Source organism: Brachionichthys hirsutus, chromosome 16, assembly GCF_040956055.1.
Source record: "Brachionichthys hirsutus isolate HB-005 chromosome 16, CSIRO-AGI_Bhir_v1, whole genome shotgun sequence".
Lineage (NCBI taxonomy): Eukaryota > Metazoa > Chordata > Actinopteri > Lophiiformes > Brachionichthyidae > Brachionichthys > Brachionichthys hirsutus.
Window position 1 is genome coordinate 8,702,860 of NC_090912.1, and position 19,713 is coordinate 8,722,572.

Sequence of the window (19,713 nt, forward strand, 5' to 3'; positions counted from 1 at the left end):
TACTACATGATCTGGGATAGCTTTTATTCTGAAGCTGTATCGTAGTGATTCTCACTGTGACAAAATCTCCTCGCTGACTTCTGCTTTCTGAGTCTTGAACACATCAACTAACGCTCTGTATGACTGTATGACTTTAAAAATGACTGTCAGCTAGTTTCATTAATATTATCGCAAAAAAACCAATAGCATAGTGACAAAACTCCACCACTTGAAGTTAATAGATAATTAAACAAGAACTTCAATTTTGGTGTTTTGGTTTACAAAAAATGTCGTTTGTACAGATATATAAATGTAAAGTAGACAGAAGTTGAAGTATTTAGAGTTGTTGTTGTTGTTGTTGTTGTTGTTGTTTTACGTATATCTGGGGTTTAATCAAAGTAAAAAAAAAAAATATAGATGTACAAATAAAGACCTTCTGATATATGAAATACTTTTGTGTTTTAGTTGACAGAAGACGTAAATGTAATCCATCATGCAGATCCATCTCAGAATCTCAGGTCCAGTGTCATTTAATTTGCCTCTCCAGCACCTCCTCCTCCTCCTGTCAGTCTCTCTCTGCTTCAGTGCTGTAATAAATTGCTCCTCCAGCACCTCCTCTCCTCATCCTCCAAAGCAGTAAGATCACTTTCTGAACGAGGAGACCTTTCTCAGCACACACTGACAACATGCTGGTGACCCTCTGCACTCTCCTCTCTGCTCTAACATGTAAGGAGGCTGACTTGCTGCAGCTCTGACCTCATGCTGGCCTCATCAGTCGGTGTGTTTCTCTTGACTCCATGTCGTCTTGTTGTTTCCAGGTGTGTGTGGTGTGACGGTGGTGACACAGACGCCTCCTGTTGTGGCTGTGAGGAAAGGAGAGACGGCCACCATGGACTGTAACCTGGGGACGGTTACTGATAGAGCTGCTAGCTGGTATAAACAGAGTCCAGGAGGAGTCCCTCAGTATGTGCTGGTGCTTTATCACAGCTGGAGCTCTCCAAATTACGGCTCTGGGTTTTCATCCCCAAAATTCACTTCCACTCATCAGTCACAATCAGATTATCGTTTGATCATCAAAGATGTGAACGAGGGAGACTCAGCATTCTACTACTGTAAAACATGGGACCGCTCTGTTAATGAGTACGTATCACAGTGATTTACACTCTGACAAAAACCTCGTCACCAAACACTTCTGCTTTTTCAAACGTCAGTGTTGATTATGCCTCAACATGTTTTTGTAACTCCTCCACATCAAAATCTGATTTTAAACTTCTCACCCGTGTTCTATATCTGACATAAATCATTACAGCTCTTGTATTTAAAGTCCAGTCCTCCTCCTGTCCTGACGCTCTTCCCTCCGTCCACTGCTGAGCTCCAGTCCAACAAAGCCACTCTGGTCTGTCTGTCCAGTCAGTCTGTGCTTTTTGCAGACTTCAACTGGTTGGTTGCTGGGAGTCCAGTGAGCAGTGGGATCTCTAGCAGCACCGCCGTTCAGCAACCGGACCAGACTTTCCATATCACCAGAGCTCTCTGTCCGTTCAGACATAATTTGAAAGTGAGACCTGAGCGATGAAACTCTGTAATGGACATAATACTGGAATGCCATCTGTGTTTATATTTTTTCCTTATAAACTACTCTTAATATTAAAATATGATCTGCCACCAGCATCAAATTTATGTGGATCATCAAAATATTACTCAGAAACTAGTCAGGGTGGCATCTTTGCACTGATTTTATCGGCTTTCACTTCTCAATTATTACGTCCACCAAGGTGGTCCAAAATGTATTTAGGAAATACAAGCTAATACCTGCCACAGTAGAACTGCAGACTTGCAAATAAATAAATAAGAATCTGAAACTGCAGCTTCAGTTTGGATACAAATGTAATATATTTTCATAAGTCACTGACTCACTGTGTTACATCCTGCAGAAAATCAGAATTAATGGCAAATGGTCAAAGAGGCATTGGAGGTTTATCCTCTGATTGCTGTCTAGTAAGTAAATAAATAGATGACTGTTGGTTCGAATACAATTTATTTACAGAATGAAACTCTCCGAAACACGCTTTGAATGAAAGTACCTTTGTAAGTGGAATGAAAAGAAGCGATCACGTCAGCTGTCGGACAGTAATAATGTAACACCGAGCGGAAGTAAATAAACGAGGAGTCGGAGCTGCTGTGGTAGACGTGAACGTGGTTGTCGTCGCTGAGTCGCTCATTTCTCATTCGTAATTCAGCAACAATGTCTTCAGCCGAGTATTTGAGGGAGTTTGTGAAGGAACGACTCTCCGCTGCTGCTGAAGAAATATTCGGAGTTTTTCTAAGAACTGTCGTCGACTACGAGGAAGAGATCGACCGTCAGCGCAAACTGCTGGATGTCGTTTGGAAACCTGAAATAAAGCTACACCGGATAGGTGCGTAAAACTGGATTGTCTTATCATCACATTATGTTTTAAATCTATCCAGTCCGTTAGTTCCTCTTTTAGACTTTATATCAGGAGTCTCAAACGCAAATTTCCTGGAGGCGCAGGAAGCAGAGTCAGGACGAGGCCGGGCTGCAGCGGGTCTTCCACACACACAAAATAAAAACAACTTGGTTAAAATCTAACATTTTCAAACGTGATGAATATTACAAGATATTTTTATTTTTTTAAGCAAGTTGGAAAATCTTCATTGGTATTTCTTTGTATCCAGACAGGCATCTGAATCATTCTCAACATTTAATGGGATCTAAGTCAGACAAAGGCCCATCTTCAGATTTTTTTTTCATCAAGATCCATCCTGCACTTTCTCCGTCATCCTGTGTAATGCAATGTGTACCCCTATTTTGGAAAATATTGCCAAAGTATCCGCAATGATGATGAATATATTTATTAGATAGAATGTTAGAGTACAAGTACAGTCACACAGTAGCATGTATTACAGTACAAATACAGTCAAACATCCTGTCTAAGAGGAGCATTTCAAAAAAGTTGTTTCCGTTGAAAGTCCTTGGTACATAAATCATCAACATTTAACACTCTGATCTGGATGAAATTCTGTGGTAAGATCGAGGTCCCCGCCCTACATTACTGTGTCAAACTCCATAAACACAAACAAAATTGTTTTATTTTATTTTATTTGGTGAAATGGTGAATTCAGGTGAGTCATCTTCTCCATAGTTTATACCCACAACACAGTTCTATTCTCTCTAACTGAAGGAGGATCTGTCACACACTGATGCATTTGTTGTTCAACGATTTGGTTGCTATCAGGGAAATATGTCATGCTCAGGTGGCTCTTGATTATTTTAGTATTAGTAGAACATTATCCTGTTGGTTTTTGTTTGTCCATCCCTCCAGAGCTCCCTCAGCAACATGTCCTGAAGGAGAATGAGGTTTTCACTGAGGAGACCTGCGTACATGGGGAGAGTAACTCCATTGTGGACCAGGAGGAACCAGAATCTCGATGTATCAAACAGGAAGAGGAGGAGCTCTGCACCGCTCTGGAGGAAGAGCAGCTTGTTCCGAAGCAGGAGATGATTACCTTTGTGTTAACTGCTGCTCACGAGGAAAGTGATGATTGTGATCCAGAACTCAACAGCAATCACCAACTTCCCACTAACAACTCTGATGCAGCCGGCAGTCAACATGTGACCGGAAGCAAACATGAAAAGTCAAGTGAAGATGCAGAGACGAAGACAAAGAACAGAAATTGTCAGAGTGAGCACCGTTCTCCCTCTAACAACTCTAGCGTAGCTGAGAGACGAGACCAGAAAAGCGTGTATGGAGAACAGAAACCAACAGAAAGACATTGTATAAACACAATTCAAAGTAACAATGTCAACAACTCCACCACATCAAAGAGTGACAGTAACAGCCAAACATCAAAAAAGGCTTTTAAATGTGACACTTGTGGAAAGTTGCATAGGTATAAATCAGAACTGGAGGTACACTTGAGAACCCACACGGGTGAGAAACCATGTCTTTGTCAAACCTGTGGGAAAAGATTCAGATGCAAGTCTGGACTGGACAAGCATTTAAAGCTCCATACTGGTGAAAAGCGCCATTTGTGCAACACATGTGGAATCAGATTCTTTTTTAAATCACAATTGACTGTTCATACACGAATTCACACGGGTGAGAAGCCGTACCCTTGTAAAACTTGTGGGAAAAGATTCAGAGAGTTGTCCCAGATGAAAATTCACTTCAGAATCCATTCTGGTGAAAAACCACATTTGTGTAGCACCTGTGGAAAAAGATTCTCTCAGAGATCAACCTTGACCAATCATATTAGACGCCACACAGGTGAGAAGCCGTACCTTTGTAAAATGTGTGGGCGAAGTTTTAGATACAAGGCTGCACTGAACAAGCATTTAGTGGAAACCGCATTTGTGCATTACCCGTGGGAAAAGATTCATATTTAAATCATACTTGACAATTCATAGAAGAATCCACACAGGTGAGAAGCAGTTTTCTTGTTCCACCTGTGGAAAAGAAATATTCAGAGAACCAAGTAAGCTGAGAGCTTACCTCAGAGAAAGAACGCGCCAGACGTTTAGCATGTAGCTCCAATTTGGTGAAGCTCATTAAAAGCCGTACAGATTAGAGACCGTATTCTAGCAGGACTTTTGGGAAAAGATTTAGTCATGAATCAATTCTGAAAAGACACCGAATGACCCACAGATGAGAAACCGTATCCTTGTGACAAATGTGACAGAAGATTGATGTAACTTTCATGCTGTTTGATGAATTGAGAAGTTCTGTGTTTCTTATTTTCTATGACTGAATAAAAGTTTGTTTGAATGCTCAAATCATATTTTGACCTGTAGTGAATTCCTGTGTTTTGTTATTTGAAAGGAAATGAAAATATGCTGAAGCCATTATCATGTAGCTTTTGTGGGGAATCTACTCAACTTGGAAAACACCCGAGGATCAATAACACTCTCACTCAGGTGACCCAGCCGCGGTTGATCAGACCGCGACTTGTCTTCAGGTGGCATAGTCTTGTCCCCATGGTTGTCCTCTCTGGATCCAGAGCCATCTCGAGGCTCTCTCCGCTGCTACGGTGGTCTTCTTGATTGCCCTACTCCTCGCTGTTCCCGTGATGCCCAGAGCGCTTGAGGCTTTGTGGAGCGAGTACCCCACAATTCCTCTGCTGCCAACCTCAACGGGCATCCATCTTGCCTTTCGGCCCTGCTCTTGACATTTGATGACCAGGTGTTCATATTTGGTCCTCCTCCCTTTATGAGCCTCCCCCAAGCAGTCCTCCCATGGCACAGTCAGCTCCATGATAATGATCGTCTTGGTTCTTTCTGAGACCAGTAAGATGTCTGACTTCCGCGTGGCGCTAACAATGTGCTGGGGGAACCTCAGCTGCTTCCCCAGGTCTACAGAGAGCTGCCAATCACGGGCCGTAGCCAGGATCCCTGCTGGAACCTTCTTGCGACTCACACTTGGCTGGTCTCGTCGCTTGATCAAAGCAATTGCGCTGGTGGACTTTGCACAACCGGCTACAGCTGCTGATCCCGACCGCAATCGGTTTCAGCACCTGATTATGGCACCTGGTGTGTGTGTGTGTGCATGGTACCAGTTCTCACAAACAGGAACTAGAATTTCTTCAATATAAATGGCTCTTGGATTGTGATGCCTTTGTGCAAGTTTATTCAAGCTGTACGCTGAATAGCGATCAAGTCTGACTGACGAGAAAAAGGTTGACAGATTTCTTTTTCACCTCATTTCAACAATCCTTTCTGACAGGAGCTTTCCCTGCTCTAAACCTTTGTAATAAAACCAAATGTTTCTTCTTTGAAATAGACCTCTAGTGTTTATTTGATCACCGTTTACTTTACTGATAGATGACCAATTGGTAAATATTGAAACAGTTAATTTTTAAGTATTCTTTTAAGCCAAAATACATTCTTTATGGCAGAATATTGGGGTCACATTGAGAAAAACAATCTGAAATTACAATGATTACATTTTGTATTTTTGTGAGAACTGAAACTGCCATAAACACTGTAAGAATGAAGTTGTAATTTTATGAGAAGAAAGGTGATGATATTGCAAGACTGAAGTCATAATCCTCACAATCAGCATTAACATAAAGGATTTAGAGGGTGTACGTGTGCCTTTCAGCTCTTCAGTGTCTCAGTTCTTTGATCTTATCTTGTTTTTTTTTTACAAACAATTCCGTTGTTCATTGAACATGTTCACTATAACAATGAAAAATAAAGTCTAAGTTAAGTAAAGAACAATCAGATAAAATGAGTGAAACTGAGTTTTCACCCTCCATCAGTGAAGCGTCACATCTCTGCTCCTTCCCAGGATGCACCTGCAGGCCTACTCTCCTTATTAACAGCTTCATGTAGATGAAGAGTCAAGATTCAGCTCTCTGTAGAACCACAGGAACTCAAGCAGAACTCATTCATTAGGAAGCCAACAAGGAAAATAATATGACAATAAAGTTTCAGGATGAGTTTTTCAGATCATGATTTTGTATTATTTTAAATCGTGGTGTGAAACATTTTCTGCCCTGATGATCATGGAGTCTGAACAAAGATCCCCTTCCCGTCAAAGCTCCTCCTCCTCCTGTCAGTCTCTCTCTGCTTCAGTGCTGTAATAAATTGCTCCTCCAGCACCTCCTCTCCTCATCCTCCAAAGCAGTAAGATCACTTTCTGAACGAGGAGACCTTTCTCAGCACACACTGACAACATGCTGGTGACCCTCTGCACTCTCCTCTCTGCTCTAACATGTAAGGAGGCTGACTTGCTGCAGCTCTGACCTCATGCTGGACTCATCAGTCGGTGTGTTTCTCTTGACTACATGTCGTCTTGTTGTTTCCAGGTGTGTGTGGTGTGACGGTGGTGACACAGACGCCTCCTGTTGTGGCTGTGAGGAAAGGAGAGACGGCCACCATGGACTGTAACCTGGGGACGGTTACTAATAGTGCTGCTAGATGGTATAAACAGACTCCAGGAGGAGTCCCTCAGTATGTGCTGGTATTTCATCACAGCTGGAGCTCTCCATTTTACGGCTCTGGGTTTTCATCCCCAAAATTCACTTCCACTCATCAGTCACAATCAGATTATCGTTTGATCATCAAAGATGTGAACGAGGGAGACTCAGCATTCTACTACTGTAAAACATGGGACAGCTCTGTTAATGAGCACGTATCACAGTGATTTACACTCTGACAAAACCCTCCTCACCAAACACTTCTGCTTTTTCAAACATCAATGTGATGATGACTGTGCCTCAACAAACTGTAGACTGTGTATAAGAGTAGACAAGCAGAGTGAACATTTCATGTCTGCTATTTTATGTTAGTTTTTACGTTAGAAAAACGTGTGTGCATGCTTGTAATAAATGTTGTGACAGTTAGGTGGAGGTCTTGTATTGGCTTTGCGGCTGCTGCAGATTTCAAACTCCTGTCAGAATGAACTGCATCTGTTTTAAAATCAAGATAAGAGTTTGTATGGAATATTTTTTCAAGTTGCAGTATCCATTATGTACTTACAATATGTCACTGACAAAGGACTGACCGAGGACTGAAAGTATGTTTCATGATCTTTGTGTTATTATTCAGAAACCATTAATGCTGTCAAGGCATTTTTTTGTTTTGCAGCTGAAAACACAACAAAACCGAAGCACACAAATCTGTTCACAGATCTAATTTATGAAATTGTTGTGTGTGAACACAAGAAGATAAACTTTGTCTGTGTACATAAACATATTAATTAGTGTGTTTCCAGTCAGAGTGTTTTCTGATCTTAGCATCGACTCTTGATCTCCTCATTTACATGAAGCTGCAAATAAGCCTGCAGGTGTTTCCTGTCAGGGACAGAGGGAAGCTCGGAGAGGTGATGCAGCAGTGGCACAGGATGACTCACTTTCATTTGATCACCTTATCTGATTTTTATAAAACAAAAAAGCATTAAAAGTCAGGTGCATGATTATTAATCTCCACATGGTACTTTTGTAGTAATTATTAGAAACACAGAATTACAAAGTTCACTGAATGTAACTATAAATATACAGGATTATAACTGACAGTAATTTTCAGAGAATGTAATGATGTCAATAATGTATATTTTGAAAGGAAAAGACAAAATAAAACGCATATATTTTATCCTGTTTTTTATTGAATGAGTTTTGAAATCTGCAAAGCCGATACAACGCCTCCACCTAACTGTCATAACATTTACTACAAGCATGCACACACATGTTTTTTTCTAACATTAAAACACTGCAATGAGCAAAAAGAACAAACAATAAAGTAGCAGATATGAAATGTTCACTCTGCTTGTCTACTCTTTTACACAGTCAGATTTTTTGATGCTTTCCTCCGCGGTCTGGGAGCCCAAAGACACTTTACATGTGTAAACCTCATCCATGTTCCAGTCTGATTTCTGGATGGACAGATAGCTGCTGATTTGGAAAGTCTGGTCCGGTTGCTGAACGGCGGTGCTGGTAGAGATCCCACTGCTCACTGGACTCCCAGCAACCAACCAGTTGAAGTCTGCAAACGGCACAGACTGACTGGACAGACAGACCAGAGTGGCTTTGTTGGACTGGAGCTCAGCAGTGGACGGAGGGAAGAGCGTCAGGACAGGAGGAGGGAGGCTGGAGCCTGAAAATACATGAAGGACGTTCATCAATAACCAGCAGCGAAATGATTGTTAAAAGGCAGAGTCTTACAGTTTATGTTACGAGTTCAGTTGAGAGTGGAACATCTCAAATAATATATTAAGAATTCTATATAACATCCCCCTTTAAACAACTAAAAAGCAAAAAAAATAATCTGAAAAATAAAGGTTTCTGTGACCATTTAGTGCTTTTATTGTGAAATGTCTGGATTTGTAAAATGACAGTATGAGAAAAGATAACAGAGCAAACTTGGTTTTCATGATGTCAAGATAAACATTGAACGGAAGATGGAAAAATCCTTCTTCAAACATCCCTTAAACACAATTACTACAAGTTCGATTCAAGATGAATTCTAGAATTTAAAGATGAGCAAAACAAACACAACAATTCTTTTTTTTTTTTTTTGATGACTGAAGTATTTAACTTTTGTACTGTCAAAGCTCTCTAAACTAATATGGACAATTATGTAGAAAATGTGTGAAATGTTTTTATGACATTAATAAATAACTTAATATTAAAACTTACAATCTGTCAGCATCTTAATTAATGAATAGCACGTAAGATGTTTTTACAAGGAGTCAAAAGTATTGATTTTTATTTGATACAACCTCTTTTTAAAACACAAAAGTCTCTGCTGTTTCATTTAAAGGTAAGTTAAAGGTACTTACTTGTTACAATCAGCTTGGTGCCTTGTCCGAATACCACAGTGATTCAGTTCGTACACATGGCTGTACAAAAACCTCCCGACTCTCACCAATGACGAGGAGGAGGAGGAGGAAGTGAAACATCAACATGTGCTGATAAACAATAAAAGCTCCATCCTCCCTTGAATCTGTGTTTTACACAATAAATCCTGTAGAAACTGGTCCTCTCCTGCATCAGACCGATGGTGACCACATACATGGATCCTGTACAGTTTTCCTACGAGCCAGAGATTGGTGTGGACGATGATGTCATGGTTATACTTCAGAGGTACGTACACTCAGGGACACGATGTTCTTCAGCTTCTCCAGCACCTTCAACGCCATCCAGCCGAGGCTGCTTGGAGAAGATGAGGACCAAGAGGATCGAGTCAGGACTCGTCTCCTGGGTCAACTATCTGGCATCGCACCAACAGTTTGTCCACATGCAGAACTGTGTCTCCGGAAAGGATACCTGCGGCACAGGAGCAGCACAAGGAACCAGTCTGTCCTCAGTCCTGTCCACTTTGTCCACGTCAGACTTCCAACACAACTCTGACAGTAGCTTTCCTCAGAAATGTTCTGATGACTCATCTTTTCTTGGCTATATTTGAGGACGATATGAAGAGGGGTAAAGAAGTTCTATTGGATAATTTGTGGACTGGTGCATCCACAACCGTCTGCAGCAGAACATCACTGAGATTAAGGAAATGGTTGTGGATTGAAGAAGGTGGAGGTCAAATCTGGCCACTGTCAGCATCCAGGAGGATAAGGTGGAGATTGTGTCAAGCTGCAGAGAGCTGGAGGTACAGCCGGACAGTAAACTGGACTGGACTTTATTTACAAGAGCTGTAATGATTTATGTCAGATATAAAACAGGGGTGAGAAGTTTAAAATCGGATTTTGATGTGGAGGAGTTACAAAAACATGTTGAGGCATAATCAACACTGAAGTTTCAGAAAGCAGAAGTGTTTGGTGAGGAGGTTTTTGTCAGAGTGTAAATCACTGTGATACGTACTCATTAACAGAGCTGTCCCATGTTTGACAGTAGTAGAATGCTGAGTCTCCCTCGTTCACATCTTTGATGATCAAACGATAATCTGATTGTGACTGATAAGTGGAAGTGAATTTTGGGGATGAAAACCCAGAGCCGTAACGTGGAGAGCTCCAGCCGTGATAAAATGCCAGCACATACTGAGGGACTCCTCCTGGACTCTGTTTATACCAGCTAGCACTATAAGTAACCGTCCCCAGGTTACAGTCCATGGTGGCCGTCTCTCCTTTCCTCACAGCCACAACAGGAGGCTGTGTCACCACCGTCACACCACACACACCTGGAAACAACAAGACGACATGGAGTCAAGAGAAACACACCGACTGATGAGTCCAGCATGAGGTCAGAGCTGCAGCAAGTCAGCCTCCTTACATGTTAGAGCAGAGAGGAGAGTGCAGAGGGTCACCAGCATGTTGTCAGTGTGTGCTGAGAAAAGTCTCCTCATTCAGAAAGTGATCTTACTGCTTTGGAGGATGAGGAGAGGAGGTGCTGGAGGAGCAATTTATTACAGCACTGAAGCAGAGAGAGACTGACAGGAGGAGGAGGAGCTTTGACGGGAAGGGGATCTTTGTTCAGACTCCATGATCATCAGGGCAGAAAATGTTTCACACCCCGACTTAAAATAATACAAAATCATGATATGAAAAACTCATTCTGAAACTTTATTGTCATATTTTGAGTTCTGCTTGACTTTCTGTGGTTCTACAGAGAGCTGACTCTTGACTCTTCATCAACATGAAGCTGTTAATAAAGAGAGGCCTGCAGGTGCATCCTGGGAAGGAGCAGAGATGTGATGCTTCACTGATGGAGGGTGAAAACTCAGTTTCACTCATTTTATCTGATTGTTCTCATGTCTGATGTGGTACAAGACTCAGAAATATTACTCTGTTGTCAAACAAAACATCAGTATGTGTCCTCAATGACGAAGAACATCAGGAAATCAATACAATCTAATGAACAGTGTAATTAATGCAGGCATAATAAAGATGTTATAAATAACCATTTCATGAGAACAAACTCACATCATGTTTTAAACACATTTTTATTGAAGGTTTTGAAATCTGCAGCAGCTGCAAAGCCGATAAAATGCCTCCACCTAACTGTCACAACATTTATTACAAGCATTCACACACATTTTTGACCCAACAACCAACCAGTTGAAGTCTGCAATAGGCACAGGCTGACTGGACAGACAGGCCAGAGTGGCTTTGATGGACGAGGAGAGGAGGTGCAGGAAGAGGAGTTTAATACCACACTGAAACAGAGATTTGCTGCTGCTCTTGTTGACAAATTCAAGGGCCCTTTCTGTTTTACCTTCCTAACATGTTAAAAAAGTCTATTACACCAAATACGGAAAGATTTATGTGATACATACGCAATGCAAAAAACAAAATCCACATAATATGCATACCGTGGTTATTGCATTGTGAAAGTACACTACACTGTCGTGAGACAGTTGCCGAGTTCATTTTCAGCCATGACTTCATGTCCAGCAAGTTCAGCACAGAGTGAAACCTGAAAGTTGTTAATGGCAACAGGTCTTTTTTGTTTGGCACGATCTAACGACAGTAAGTGAACACACACACAATGCATGGTGGTGTTTTTCTGTTGCAGCCACACTAGAGAGCAGCACCAGAGCATTATTAAAATGACTCAAAAAGGAAGCCACCTGAGGGTGGGGGAGAGGAACCGTGCTTCAACTCGTCTCTCGCACCAGCAGGACGCAGCTGCATTCCTCATGTCTTTATTTAGCTTCATGCAAATTGGGAGTCTAAAGCTACATTTGACTGACTTCATAAAAAGAAAGAAAAGAAACAATATTATGTTATCTTGTAAAAAAAATTAAAAAAAATAAAGCTAACTTCCAGAATGTTCTATGTCCAACAGGAAACAATTGGCAAGTAGGACTGAAATATGAATATGTTTAAAGGCAAAAAGACACATTTCAGTCCTTGATTGTCATTTGTACAGTAGAAATTCTAGGAAATATATTGCACTGTTATGATTGATCAACAAAACACATTCCTATATCCTCACTTTGTTCATGGTGGAGGACACTAATTAAAACTAGAAAAATAGGTAATGCTACTTCAGCGGGTGATCAGCTACACACTGGAGTCACAGTGCAGCTCCTGCTGGAGAAAGCTTTGCTTCCATGCACATCCGAAAAACAGTTAAAGTCCTAATTCCTTCTCCATTTGCTCTCTTAATTCATTCTTCTTGATCTAGATGAACAGAAAGTAACAACCATTTCACTCTCAATATGTATGAATCATTAATACCATTAATTATTCATCTTCATAGCAATATATATCTGAGTCATACCTTTCCAGTGACTGTCAACGGGTAGCTGTCTAAAAACAGCACGTAGTTTGGGATCTTGAAGTGAGACATCTGACGGGACAAAGACATGCAACTTGGAGACAGCTGTTTGTGTAACTTAAGCTTTAGGCATCTCCTCACCTTTCCCTTGCAGAATGTTCTTATCTCTTCTGCGCTGCAGGTCTCGCCTGCCTTCAGCCTGATGCAGGCGCACACCTGCTCACCCAGCCTTGAATCTTTAACTCCCACCACCTGGGGAACAGATAAAGAGACAAAGTGTCAGAACGGTGTGATGTTGCAGGTTCAAATCCAACTTGGGGCCTTTCTGTGAGGAGTTTGCATGTGTGCGTGGGTTCTTCCTCCCACCTCCAAAAATATATAAATTAGGTGAATTGGTTACACTAAATTGTCCGTAGGTGTGAGTGTGTATGTGAACGATTGCCTGCCTGTTGCCCTGCAATGAACTGGCGGCTAGTCCAGGGTGTACCCTGCCTCTCACCCGTAAACTGCTGGGATAGGCTCCAGCATGACCAGCGACCCGGTTACGGATAAAAGCGGTTGAGAAAATGAATGAATGAATCAAAGCAAGTGTCTCTCATCTTGCTGCCCTCTGGTGGTTCTGAGTCTCACCTGCACTTCCTGCACTTTGGAATGTGTGAAGAGGAATTGCTCGATCTCAGCTGGGTAAATGTTCTCCCCTCCTCGGATGATCATGTCTTTTAAGCGTCCTCTGATGCTGCAGTATCCCAGACTGTTCAGACTGGCTGTGTCTCTGTGCAGAAGAAAAACAATCATGATGTTAACATTACTTGTGACTTGACCCTCCATACCTGTAATATTTTGTCCTTTTATTTTCCCGGTCAGGAAAACATTCCGTATACATCGTACGCACCCAGTCCTGTACCAGCCGGATTCAGAGATAGCTTCACTGGTTTTCTCTGGATCATCCCAGTATCCACGCATCACACAGTAGCCTCTGATCATGAGCTCTCCGGCTTCCCCCAGAGGGACAATCTCCCCAGTAGTAGTGTCCACCACTTTAGCCTGCAGTAAAGTTTTACAGTAGTAAGACACTCCATTGCTGCTATATTTAGATGAATGTTTTTGCAAAATCCTATAACAAACCTCAGTGTGGTTCATGATACACCCAACAGTGTGTAGCTTCAGATCCTCATTGTCATGTGGGAACCCGAGAAATGTAATTGGGCTATTCTCAGTGGCTCCATAAGCTATCTACCAAAAGAAAAAGGTGCAAAAATTGAATGATGAAGACGTCTGAATGTTTGACACAGTATAATTTGAAAGGGCCTTTATTCACTCACTGTTATTTCTTTCATGTTCATGTCTGATCTCAGTTTTCTCATGATCTCAGGAGGAGCTGGAGATCCTGCCATGACACCTGAGAAACAGCGACACAAAAAAGGATGACACTAACGCTTTAAACCTAATTCATGAACTGTTAGTTGTATTAAAGCCTTTAAATATCTCACCGGCTTCAATTGATGCTAAATCATACTTGAATAGATCTTGGCTAAGCATGTCGGTGTACATAGTGGGAGTGCCGTAAATGACGTTGCACCTTGGGTATAAAAATATGGATGATGATCAGTGTAAAATGTTACATTTATATCAAATTAATTTCATTGATGACATACTTTTCATTCTGAATGGCCTCTAGGTTGGCTTGACTGTTGTACCCGGCGGAAGGAAAGACCAGCGTGACACCATGTACCGCCATATTCATCCCTCCGATCACAGAGCCGAAGCAGTGGTACATGGGTACCTGCATGCATATTCTCACCTTGGGCTGATTGAAACATAAGACTTTTATTGTTAGCATTTAAACAATTGTGTTTTTACAAATCAAAAGACAACTTTGGACTTACTCTCCATCCGTAGCCCATTCGTAGACCAATGAAGTAGGCATTATTTACAATATTGTGCTGTGAAAGAGTGGCTCCCTTTGGCCTCCCTGTCGTCCCCTGAAATCAAAGATAAGGGAAATTGTTTGATTTAATCTGAATTCTTTTTACACATCTATGACTGCTACTTGTGACATCATAATGTCAGTGAGCCCGTGTGCAGCACTGAAGGCTACTGACTGAAGTGAACTGGATGTTGATGGGATCATCACAGGACAGCTTGGTCTGCAGGTCCATTAGCTGCTTGTGGTGCCGACTCTCCCCTGCTTGCATCACATCCTCGACGCTGAGCATCCCTGGCTGCCTGCTATCCGTCACAATCACCATGCGCAAGTCTGGCAAGCTGGCAGAGCAAGAACAGAAACTTTACATGACATCCACAGAATTCAAGAGTATTTATTACATAAACATTTGACTGTGACTCAGTCAAACCTGGAGCTTTTGATCATGCCCACTGGCGTCTTGCTGATATCTGGGCAGAGCTGCCTCAGCATCTCACAGTAATCTTGTGTTTTGAAGCGGGTAGGACAGACCACAGCTTTACACTGGACCTGCAACGTGACAAATCAGTTCATAGATGTAAGACACAAATCTGTAATATGAAAAATTATTCATTCAGTGTCCTCATCTCTCCCTCTCTGTCATTGTGTCTGTCTGTCTACCTCTGTCTCTTCCTCTCTTTCTCAACCCAACCGGTCCAGACAGACCACTATGAGTCTGTTCAAGGTTTCTGCCTGTTAAAGGGAAGTTTTTCCTTGCCTCCGTCGCCAAAGTGCTGGCTCTTGTGGGACACGTTGGGTTCTATCTTTCCCTGCTATAACAGTAAAGTGCCTTTAGGTAACATTTCTGTTATGATCTGGCGCTATAGAAATAAAATTGAATTGATTTGTCAGTTATCATGTTTCTGTATTTTATATTGGTTCAGTTGCACATAACTGTATTGTTATAAATGTAGCCGTCTATATGTAATTGAGCTTGTCTTACCTTGTTTAATGTAAACTCCACTTCCTTCACCTGATAGGCTGGGTTCAATGATACCTGTAAATACGAGGAATGGCTACAGAAAACATGTTGGTATACTTTCTCATGGATCCAGGTCTTATAGAAGGTTAAATCTGAAGCAACTTGACTTGCGTTTGTCTTTGAAGACATTTCACCTTTCATCCAACAGCCTTCTTCAGTTCTCAGTTTACACTAAAGCTTAAGATGCATAGCACATTATGACATGTCTATAGAAGCCATTAATATTGAGCTGGTAAGCAGTACAGTTAGGGCTTCTGAAATGTTTCTCTGTTCTACTCATTTGGAGGTTACTGCAGGACATTTGATCATCCACCTCAAAGACTGCCAGTTAAACCACAAAGAGTACACTCGCCGTCTAATTTAAAGAATCTGAACTCTCAAACTGACCAGTATGATTCCTGCCTTGGCTGTCGCATACTGGAAAAGGATCCACTCATATGTGTTGGGTCCCCAAACTCCCAGTCGGTCACCTGGCTTCAGGCCCAGAGCCAGCAGGCCAGCAGCCACTTTATCAACCTGCACAGGTGAACGTAGCAAAATACATCACTAACAAATGGTAGAATGCATTTTGGCCTTTAACAGTGTCTACCAAATCACATTTGGGATTCTGTTCATCTGGATCATTAATACGGAAATAAAAGGTGCAAACTGTTGCACAAGTTGCTCCTAATTTCAAGCTATCTCAAACTGTCTCAGAGTCTTTAATACAGAAATATATACGATTTATATCACAATGATTTAACACCGAACGCGAAAAAGCTCCAGAAAGCATGAAGGTTAGGATCAGAAACTCACGTCTCGCTGAAACAGAGCAAATGTTTTCCGGACGCCGTCCTGCACAAAGACCACAGCTTCCCGGTCAGGCCAGCGCTGGACTGCAGAGTCCAGCACCTGTCCCACAGTCAGAGGGAGCAGAGAGATGGAGGAGGTGCCGTGGACATAGCTGCTGGTCAGAGTGGGGACGTGAGGAGGACTGTCCACATGGAGAGACCTGGCATAGAAAACAAGGACAAACACAGGAGTCATAGAGAACACATGAACAGAATTGTAGCTAGTGTACAACTGAAGCAATCATCATTTCGGACCACAGTCCCTTTAGATGGGCAGCACACCTTTAGATAATTGATTCTGTAGATGTGTCTCCACCAGGGGTCGGGAACCTTTTTGGCTGAGAGAGCCATGAACACCACATATTTTTAAAAGTAATTCCGTGAGAGCCATACAATATGTTCTCATTTCTCATTTTCTCACCGCGTATTCCGCTATCGGGTCGCGGGCCAAACTGGAGCCAATCCCAGCAGTCAATGGGCGAGAGGCGGGGTACACCCTGGACAAGCTGCCAGTTCATCGCAGGGCAACACAGAGACAGACAACCAGCCACACGCACACTCACACCTACGGACAATTTAGCGTCACCTAGGCAGCATGTCTTGGGTGGTGGGAGGAAGCCGGAGAACCCGGAGAGAACCCACGCAGACACGGGGAGAACATGCAAACTCCTCACAGAATGGCCACAAGCCGGAGACGAACCTGCGACCATCTCGCTGTGAGGCAACAGTGCTTACCACTGCGCCACCGAGCCGCCTCCATACAATATGTTTAAAACTAAATACAAGTAAGTGTATGTATTTTATGTAATAACACTTTTATAGTACAATACGTTTCTGAATTCCTTTTAATAACATTGTTACGCTTTGTCCATTAATGCGACTTCTGGTGCTGCATGGTTTTGCTGATGGCTTTGTGACTACAAAGTGAAAAGTACGATTCTCCTCGTCTTTTTTTCTTTCAGCCATCATCTCAAAACGGTTTCTAAAATTAGCCTAGAGTTTCTAAGAATAGAAAAGGAGTCAGAGCCTTCAGTTATCACGTCCTCTTCCATGAAACTCCCGGTGTGGAAGGCAAAAACCTTTTATTATAACTTTCCTTTTTAGTAAGGCTTGTAATTGGGGCTGGATAAGGTCGTCCTTAAGCTACGATCGTATTGGCTTACTGGGGGAATTCCCATGATGCTTCTCTCTCCCCCCTTCATCAGTGCATGTTACTAACTTCATGTCTTCCTTGGAGTCTTTGTGTGTTCTTATCCACAAAGTTATTGGACAGGACATACATTCTCACATACACACTCACACACTTTGGAGTGAACTATTCATCTAAATTTTGAGGAAACCGGAAAGAAGGATCAAATCCGGTACCTTCTTGCTGCGAGGCGACACGGGTGGGTCTTTCAGTCACACACAGAAAGACAAGTGTTCTCGTCCACATTCCCACTTACAGTCAACACTTATGATCAAATTACAATCAGCAATTCATTATTATTATTATTAATATTAATAATGATTATTATTAATAATAATAATGATAATAATAATAACGATAATAATGCATTGGACTTAAATAGCGCTTTTCTATGAGAAACTCAAACTCAAAGCGCTCAACATTGTGCAACAACTACTATAAGAAATTCACTCAAGTAATAACGCTGAACTGTGCTGTACTAAACTATAATTCATAAGCAACGTTGTTCCCTCTAATTGTTCATGCCTCTGAGCAAACAAACAAACTCCCTGAGCAGTCCCTTGGACAACTTTGAGCAACATTATAATAATACATTTTATTTTAAACGCACTTTACATTTAAAAGCAAATCTCAAAGTACACAATAAAAATAAATAACATAAAAACAAGCGATAAAAATCAACAAATAAAACAGATAAAATCAACACGCAAAGGACGTGTGAACTGTGGTCCCGCGAGAGTCCTGTAGCTCCGATTACAATGGCGTCTATTGGATGCGTAAAAACACGTGAATCTCATCATTAGCCGGAGCAGCCAGTCACAGTGGAAAATAGCACAGAATGAATCTTTACGTGTTTATGTTATTTTCAATTTAGGTTTGATTTTTTTTTTTTTGTGCGCAACGTAGATTTTCGCTGCGCGAAGACCGTATCAGCTGTGCGTAATTACGCACGAGCGCACCTTAGAGGGAACGTTGTCATACCTGTCAACCAGTACGTTTTTGCCGTACAAAGTACGGTTTTTATGCATTCTAAGACGTGTACGGCGTAGAAGAACATCTGTACGGGAAAACGCAAATTTGTAGCGTCCGTCAGACGCTGAAACAAGGACGAGATGGGCCTCAGAACAAGCTTTTATTAATCGGTAACCCCGCCGCTAACAGGACAGATATCCTCTCCCGTCTCTCTCACCCCCTCCACGCTCACACACACCCCGCCCCTCCTCCCTGGATGCCTTCACTGACTCTCTGCAGAGTAGGAATTACGAACACGAACTGTTACAGTCCCATCCGGTACGCACCGAATATCAAGAAACGTGAAAAACATGTTTCCCAATCACAAGCCAGCAAAGGTTTGTATTTTTCTGTCCCTGTTTGAAATTTAAATTACAAGCATCATTGATCGATACTTAAGTTTGGTTTACAAAAATAAAAATGCTAACGATTTTTTTCCCCGAAATATGTGTTCTTATTTAAAAAATTAAATTACAAGCATTATTAATGGATATTTTAGTTTAGTTAAAATATCAAAATTAAACTGTATCCTAATTAATAATGTCCAACTATGTACATAAATAAACGCATTTGAAAAAAAAAATATGGTGTAAGGTTATTTTGTATTTTGTAAGGAAAAAATCAACGGTTTGTAAGGCCATGGAGCCTTGGAGGTTGACAGGTATGCGTTGTTCATAAGCAATAAATCCATAAACGATGTCACAGAGTACTTAACTTACCGAAAACACAGACGCCACTTTGTGCTGCATAATTTCCACGTCGCGCTGCGTTCGAGTCCCTCTGCAGATCTGATTCTGAGGCTGTGAACGCAGCACCGCAGCAGCGAGGACGAGATCAGCGCAGACATTTGGTTTAAGTTTCACTCGCCGTGCGTCAAAGGAGTTCTAAAGACAGTAAACCTCCAGCGGGGGCGGGGACTTAATACGGCTTGATTTACAAATGAGGCGCTCATTCGCCCCCTTTCTTGGATTCTATCCCAGAATAGCTCACGTTTAATTTACACACGTTTTCATTGGCTGAGAGAGGCTCTGAACTTTGGCCTTCCAAACGCCCATTGGATGAGGCATTGTTTGAC

General features: G+C 41.8%; 2 protein-coding genes, 1 pseudogene and 1 gene segment (V, D, J or C); 2 read left to right on the plus strand and 2 right to left on the minus strand.

Annotated features, from left to right (window-relative positions):
* Positions 1-665: 665 nt before the first annotated feature.
* Positions 666-1,552, plus strand: LOC137905596 (immunoglobulin lambda variable 5-39-like). The segment is given in 3 exon segments: positions 666-705; positions 798-1,185; positions 1,309-1,552. Coding segments are annotated over 3 exon segments (672 nt in total).
* A 669-nt stretch (positions 1,553-2,221) lies between these two features.
* LOC137905597 (gastrula zinc finger protein XlCGF57.1-like) lies at positions 2,222-4,526 on the plus strand (annotated as a pseudogene).
* A 3,589-nt stretch (positions 4,527-8,115) lies between these two features.
* On the minus strand, positions 8,116-10,753 carry LOC137906141 (immunoglobulin lambda-1 light chain-like). The gene is made up of 4 exons (XM_068750450.1): positions 10,714-10,753; positions 10,306-10,621; positions 9,276-9,313; positions 8,116-8,590 (listed from the first exon to the last, which is right to left on the minus strand). Exons 1-4 carry the CDS (start codon positions 10,751-10,753, stop codon positions 8,268-8,270), a joined length of 717 nt encoding a protein of 238 aa, XP_068606551.1. The 3' UTR covers positions 8,116-8,267.
* A 1,762-nt stretch (positions 10,754-12,515) lies between these two features.
* On the minus strand, positions 12,516-19,485 carry LOC137906142 (medium-chain acyl-CoA ligase ACSF2, mitochondrial-like). Its single transcript, XM_068750451.1, has 16 exons — positions 19,358-19,485; positions 16,404-16,599; positions 15,996-16,124; positions 15,570-15,623; positions 15,018-15,136; positions 14,766-14,928; positions 14,550-14,645; positions 14,319-14,470; positions 14,154-14,242; positions 13,986-14,062; positions 13,789-13,896; positions 13,556-13,707; positions 13,294-13,435; positions 12,805-12,915; positions 12,667-12,735; positions 12,516-12,566 (listed from the first exon to the last, which is right to left on the minus strand). Exons 1-16 carry the CDS (start codon positions 19,483-19,485, stop codon positions 12,516-12,518), a joined length of 1,836 nt encoding a protein of 611 aa, XP_068606552.1.
* Positions 19,486-19,713: the final 228 nt, after the last annotated feature.

Excerpts from the sequence above, each read along its gene's own strand:
- LOC137906142 (XM_068750451.1), bottom strand. The coding sequence starts at position 19,485 with ATGTCTGCGCTGATCTCGTCCTCGCTGCTGCGGTGCTGCGTTCACAGC. Across the intron at positions 14,471-14,549 it reads GAATGGGCTACGGATGGAGA|CCCAAGGTGAGAATATGCAT; the intron begins GTAAGTCCAAAG and ends TGTTTCAATCAG. Across the intron at positions 12,567-12,666 it reads CGTTGACAGTCACTGGAAAG|ATCAAGAAGAATGAATTAAG; the intron begins GTATGACTCAGA and ends CTGTTCATCTAG.
- LOC137906141 (XM_068750450.1), bottom strand. The coding sequence starts at position 10,753 with ATGCTGGTGACCCTCTGCACTCTCCTCTCTGCTCTAACAT. Across the intron at positions 10,622-10,713 it reads TCTCCTCTCTGCTCTAACAT|GTGTGTGTGGTGTGACGGTG; the intron begins GTAAGGAGGCTG and ends TGTTGTTTCCAG. Across the intron at positions 9,314-10,305 it reads TGGGACAGCTCTGTTAATGA|TGTGGTATTCGGACAAGGCA; the intron begins GTACGTATCACA and ends GAACTGAATCAC.